Raw genomic sequence first — 6,746 nt, forward strand, 5'->3', positions numbered from 1 at the left:
CTGCAAATAATGCCTCTGTCCCCACATGACACACATTAAGCTACCTTATACCAAATACCCAAACCCCAGTGAATCAGACCACTGATTCAGGTATCAGACAAAGGAAGCGCTGACTCTCCAAAGCTTACGGTAAAGGTTTCCCTTGCTCGAAAGCCAGTCGATTTTGACTCTAGGGGGCTACAATGCTTATCTCAGTTTCCAAGCCGAAGAGCCAGCGCTGTCCGAAGACGTGTCTGTAGTCATGTGGCCTGCATGACTCAACGCCAAGGCGCATGGAACACTGTTCCCTTCCCACCAAAGCGGCACCTATTTATCTACTTGCAATTTCTTGCTTTCAAACTGCTAGGTTGGCAGGAGCTGAGGCCAGAGACGGGAGCTCATTTAGTCAGGCGGCACACTCGGGTCTCGAACTGCCGACCTTCCGGTCTGCAGCTCGGCACCTTAACCTCTGAGCCTCTCAAAATCTTAGGGGTCTCTAAGGTGCTGTTGGACTTGAATCTAGCTCTTCTATGGCAGACCAACACAGCGACCGTCTGAAAGGACCAGGCAGGCAGGTGACGTGAAAGACCTTTCTCTGCCTGAGACCCTGGAGAGCAGCTGCCAGTCTAGACAGAGAGCGGCTGCCAGTCTTAGACAATACTGACTTTGATAGACCAGAGGTCTGATAAGGCAGCTTCGTGCGCTCACATATTCGAGGTGCACGTGGGAATACGGCAACTAGTCAGGTTTGTTGGGAGTTTGTTGTGACACGACAGGCAGCTCTATCGTTTGGAAATGATTTGCTTTCTGCTAAAGGCTGCAGTCCTGTGCAGTTACTTGAGAGTAAATCTACGGGATCCAGCAGATCTTACTTATGGGTAAACGGCCCCCAAATCCTGACCCGAGAGCCATTTTGGTGTCGTGGTCAGGAGTGCGGACTCTAATCTGGGAGGACCGGGTTGGATTCCCTACTCCTCCACATGCAGCTCCTGGTGTGGCCTTGGGTCAGTCACAAGTTATCTCGGAGCTGTTCTCTCAAGGGCAGCCCTCTAAAGAGCTCTCTCAGCCCCACCTGCCTCACATGGTGTCTGTTGTGGGGAGGGGAGCCGCTCTGAAACTCCTTTGGGGAGTGAAGGGTGGGGTATGAATCCAATCTCTTTGTCACTCTTCGAAATATGCACTAGGATCAGGAATACAGTGTTCAGATGCAAAGAAGACAGTGCAAGTAGTACCAAGGACGTCTATCTTCCCTGCTGAAAGAATTACAGTTCTGCATTTGGAATACTGTGTGCAATTCTGATCACCACACCCCAAAAAAGGATATCATAGCATTGGAAAAAGTGCAGAAAAGGGCAACTCGAATGATAAAAGGGTTGGAACACTTTCCCTATGAGGAAAGATTAAAGCGCTCGGGGCTCTTTAGCTTGGAGAAACGACAGCTGAGGGGAGACATGATCAAGGTTTATAAGATTATGCATGGGATAGAGCAGGTCGAGAAAGAAGTCCTTTTCTCCCTTTCTCACAATACGAGAACTCCTTGTGGGCACTCCATGAAATTGCTGAGCGGTTGGGTTAGAACGGATAAAAGGAAGTCCTCCTTCACCCAAAGAGCGATTGACACGTGGAATTCACTGTGCCATGGGAGGTGGCAGCCCACAGGAGGAGGTCCACGCGTGTCTCCGCAGCCAGGGAGGGACAGAAGCCTCCTGCCTCAATGAAAGCGGCATTCTGTAGCCGACACCCGTGTTCCCTCTAAACTGCAAGAGTGTGAGCCGGCTCACAGTTTTTTCAGCCTCCGGCTCACAGGTCTTTGTCTCCGCTCGGGAAGGAGGGCTCCAGAGCAAACTCATTGATGCGGCAGCCTCACTGATGCGGCAGCCCAATCGCCCGCTCACAAAGGAGAATTTTTGCTCACGGGACCCCCGCGGCTTAGAGGGAGCGTTGGCCAACACCACATCGGTCGCTCCTGCAGAACCACGGCGTCCGCACAATCTCATGTGAGGCCAGGCCCGTAGCCAGGATTTTAATTCAGGGGGAGGGCTGTCAATAAGTCGAGGGGCACCCTGCATACCCCCCCCCCAAAAGGAGCACCAGAAATAAAATTTAAAAATTGGAAGTTGCGGGGCCTGAGCTGGACGGAAAGTCGGGGAGGCCTGGCAGTAAATTGGGGAGGCCTGGCAGTTAATTGGGGAGGCCGTGCCCCAAGATGCCTCCTGTAGCTACGGGCCCGTGTGGTGTCCTGAGTGGAGAACTGGGGGGGTGGGGGTGGAACGACTCTGCAATCAGCAAAGACTCTGCCGTAGAGAGGTGCCCCCCATTTGCCCAGGAATCCCCTTTGCTGAGTTTTTAATAACAAGACTGCAAACGCCGCGACCACGGACAAGTCTTCCTGAACTACAGAACAGGGTAAACGGCGAGAAAAGTTGGTTTCAAAATTAAAAAAAATGTGGGGGGAGGACAACAAGGGACGGAGGGGTGTTCAGGATCCGGCTCCATTTCTTGTGTGTCTCAAGCATTCCCTGACGTCTCGCGACCTGGCGGAGAAAATACGGACTGGAGATTTCACTGACTGCCCGTGCAGATTGGGGTTTCGCAGGAGCCACGCGGCGACATTGGGGCTTCCGAGTTGTTGGGGATGATCGGGCGTCTCACGGTAACCCACTCGCTTCGGTTCTTCCTTTCCCCCTGCAAGCTCAGACCGGCGGCTTTGTGCGGTGGGTAATGCTCCGTAATGCGTAGCTCTCAGATTTTCAGCCGGTGGGGCTTTCTGGGGGTCCCTGCGTGGCCCCAGAGAAAGCAAGGAAAGGGTCCTGCTCCGATAGTAGCAGCAGAGGCGCACACAGCCCAAGGACAGGGAACGGAAGGGCTCTCCTGTGGGCACACGCGGAGGGCATTCTGTTCAGGTACCCAGCAGGCCCACGCAGCAGCTGCCAACGGAGAAGGCTCTACCTGCTTCAGAAAACACAGCCACTCAGACGCCAATATCAGCCAACTCTCCAGAAGAGCCCCCGGACTCCGCTGTTCATAGTTCGGCGTCGGATGAAGAGTCTGAATAGTCGGCAACCAGCGAGGCGGCCGAATCGCACGGAGGTTTTTCGTCGGCTGTTTGGGAGACCAGGTCTGTCTGCGCAGGAGCACCGAGGGACGCGCTCTCCGCCACACCGTCCCGGCCCAGTCTGTTCTCCTGCGCCAGGGGAGCTGCCGCCGCCACCTCCTCCTCCTCCTCCTCCGTGGAAGCCCCTGGCCTGTCTCGGGATTTCCGACGCACAACACCCAGGTGGGTCAGGTTGAGGGGCGACTTTCCGGCTGGGGATTTCGCAGACAGTCCTAGCTTTCTCAGGGTGTCGTTGGCTTTGGTGCCGGAGGCCTGAGGGACCGAGAACCAGGGGCGTTCGGCTATCGCGCTCCGCTTCTGCTTCTGTTTGTCTTCGTAGGCTGAAAGATTAAGGGGGGAAGAAACGTTAAGGGTGTGTGCGTGTGTGTGGGGGGGATCTAATGGGCTTCCAGTTTGCTTCCAGGCTCAGTTCAAGAGCCAGTGTACTGGTTAAGGGCGTCGGACTAGTAGCTGGGAGACCTGGGTTTGAATCGCCACTCATGCCATGGAAGCTTGCTGGGGGGAACCTTGGGCCAGTCATGCTCTCTCAGCCTGACCTACCTCACAGGGTTGTTGTGTGGCTAAAATGGAGGAGATGAGAATGATGGAAGCCGCCCTAAAGTCCTGTACGGCCTGGGACCAACATCCCTCAAGGACCGCCCCCTCCCAAACAAACGTAGTCGCTCGCACCTGTTACCTTTGGAGGCCCTTCTTTGGTTGCCCCTACGATATGAAGCTAGAGAGGTGGCAACCCGAGGAAGGGTCTTCTCGGTGGTGGCCCCAAAATCCAGGAACTCCCTCCCCCAAGGAGATTCATCTGTCTCGGTCTACCGGGGTGAAGACTTTGCTTTATCTGGCATACCCCCGATAACAGTCACTGGCGCTCCTTCGGGTGGCTTCGGTTGATGTGTTTTTTAATTCAATTATTTTTGGCCGCTCAAATGTTGTAATGTTTTTAGGTTTGCCGCCTTGTGGAGCCTGATTGGGTGGATGGGCGGCGTACAAATGCTTTAAATAATAATGCAATAATTAAATAATAAACAACCCCACCTTTAGTCCGCAAAACAGTACAGCTGAACTGCCCTGGAGTTCCTTCCCGGGGGGGGGGGGGGGGGGGCAGGTGTCCTACCAGGGTAACGGTTCTGAATGACTCCCTCCCCCTTTGCATGTCAATCATGTGAACGAGCCCAGATACTAAGCATCCAATCCTTGGCACCTGGGACCAGCGTTCCCTCTAAGCCGAGTTAGTGTGAGCCAGCTCTCAGTTTTTCAGCCTCCAGCTCACACATTTTTGTCTTAGCTCAGGAAGAAGGGCTCCAGAGCAGTGTTCCCTCTAAGGTGAGTGAGTGTGAGCCAGCTCACAGGTCTTTAGCCTCCGGCTCACACAGTTGTGTCTTCGCTTAGGAAGGAGGGCTCCAGAGCAGTGTTCCCTCTAAGCTGAGTTAGTGTGAGCTAGCTCACAGTTTTTTAGCCTCCAGCTCACACATTTTGGTCTTAGCTCAGGAAGGAGGGCTCCAGAGCAGTGTTCCTTCTAAGGTGAGTGAGTGTGAGCCAGCTCACAGGTCTTTAGCCTCCGGCTCACACATTTTTGTCTTAGCCCAGGAAGGAGGGCTCCAGAGCAAACTAACTTATGCAGTCGCCAAATCGCTCGCTCACAACTTTAATGCCCAGTTGCTCACAAAGCAGAGTTTTTGCTCACAAGACTCCACGGCTTAGGGGGAGCATTGCCTGTGACCCCACCCACCCCAGCTAGGATTGCCAAAAGTCCCGTAGCTAGGATTTTGTGGCTTGTGTGGCAAATCTTTTTCTGGTGGGGCTGAAGTGTTCAATGCAGAAAGAAAAGCCATTTAGCCAGTAGAAAGCTGTGACCAGGGTAGATCTCTAAACTGCAAGCTGTCAGCCGCGTTAGATGATAGTTCTCAGCTGCTGCAAGTTAATCGCTCCTGCCAGCCTAAGCAACAATTCTGATTACAAGCTGGTAGGTGGAGGTGATGACTTCTATAGTGAAGAAAGCTAATGCCGAGGCAGAAAAACTCTCTTAAAGGAGACCAGTTCCTTGACACAGGGTTAAGAAGGGATCCTAGAGGTCACCTACTCCAACCTCCTTGCTCAGTGCGGGAATCAGTCAAAAACAGCACCTCACTCTGCTTAAAGGAGCGCACGCCTTTAAAAAGTGTTTTAAAATGATTTAAAGAAGCATTTACAGAATAAATTCTGGTGGGGCTGTGCCTTTAAGAAAGGGGGCACAGACCCCAAAGCCCCACCGCAGCTAGAGGCCTGGTTGCCAAGTCTGACTTTGGAAATACCTGGAGATTTGGGGGGGGGCGGTGCCTGGGCAGGGCAGGGTTTGGAGAGGGAAGAGAAGAGAAGGCAGCTCAGCAGGGACACGAGGCCACGGAGTCCACCCTCCAAAACTGCCACTTCCTCCAGGGAAACTGATTTGTAGTCTGGAGGTCAGTTGTAATTCCGGGAGATCTCCAGACCCCACTGGGAGGCTGGCAACCCTACTGAGACCCATCCTCCACAGGCCCGTAGCTAGCCGTGGGGCTTTGGGGGGCTCCGCCCCCTTTCTTAAAGGGACAGCCCCCCAAGAATTTCTCCTGTATATGGTTTTTTCCAATCACTTTTCAACGTTTTTTTTAAAAGGCATGCACTCCTTTAAGCAGAGCGGGGTGCTGTAGTTGATTAATTCCCACCCTGAGCAAGGGGGTTGGAGTAGGTGACCTCTAGGATCCCTTCTAACTCTATGTGAAGAAACTGTTCTCCTTTAAGAGAGTTTTCCTGCCTAATTCTTGGCTATAGGAGTCATCAGCCTCACCTGCCGGGCTCGTTCTCAGAACTGTCGTTTAGGCTGGCAGAAGTGATTAACTTGCAGCAGCTGAGAACTGTCATCTGAAGTGGTCCACAGATTGCAATTTAGAGATCCACCCTGGTCACAGCTTTCTACTGACTAAATGGCTTTTCTTTCTGCACTGAGAACTTCAGCCCCAACAGAGACAACGTTCGCCCCATGAGCCACAAAATGCTGCCTTTGGGCCTGGTCGTCCCCCCCTCTCCCCCCGAAAGCCCCGGAGGCCAGCGGGCCTTCACTTACAGCCAAGGCTCTGATATTTGAGCAGGGTGGCCAGGTGGCGGTCCTCTTCGGACTCCCGCACCAGCGGGATGCTGAGGCTGGCCTTCGACTGGAGGGCCAGGTCTTTCTTCTCCTCCTCTTGCAGGATCTTCTTCTCTTCCTGGAAAAATGCAGAGAGAAAAGCAAAAGCCCGCGTCAGCGTGGTCGCTCAGCAGAAGCTGGCGGGGAAAAGAGGAAACCACCAGGGCGGAAGGGAGGAAGAAAAAAGAGTGTACGATGACACAACCCTGTGGATAAAGACTTTTAAAAATTTGTTTTAAGCACAGCTCTGGTTCCCAGTTGTCCTGTAGGAGATGGATTTTTTAAAAAAGAGAAACCAAAACAAGGCCATAACCTTTAATAGCAGGCATAATAGGCATTTTAGCAGTCAGAATAACCCTAACTAGTTCAATCCCCTGCATCTCCAGTTCGAAAGGCCAGGTGGGAGGGGTTGAGAAAGACCTTGACCTGAGACCCTGGCTCAGTGGCAGAGCCCCTGCTTGGCACGCAGAAGGTCCCAGGTTCAATCCCCGGCATCTCCAGTTAAAAGGACCAGGCAGG

The 6,746-nt window shown here is 53.2% G+C and overlaps 1 protein-coding gene across 1 annotated transcript in view; it reads right to left on the reverse strand.

The window, feature by feature from the left end:
• Positions 1–2,433: 2,433 nt before the first annotated feature.
• The window catches only part of CCDC130 (coiled-coil domain containing 130), a gene marked incomplete at its 5' end in the record, with an annotated part of 13,108 nt that continues 8,795 nt past the window's right edge, over positions 2,434–6,746 (reverse strand). The window contains 2 exons of the mRNA XM_015416664.1: positions 2,434–3,414; positions 6,168–6,306. Coding sequence (XP_015272150.1) covers positions 3,002–3,414; positions 6,168–6,306 — 552 coding nt within the window. The remainder of the gene's footprint in view (positions 3,415–6,167; positions 6,307–6,746) is intronic.

This window comes from Gekko japonicus, unplaced genomic scaffold (assembly GCF_001447785.1).
Source record: "Gekko japonicus isolate JY-2015 unplaced genomic scaffold, Gekko_japonicus_V1.1 scaffold7405, whole genome shotgun sequence".
Lineage (NCBI taxonomy): Eukaryota > Metazoa > Chordata > Lepidosauria > Squamata > Gekkonidae > Gekko > Gekko japonicus.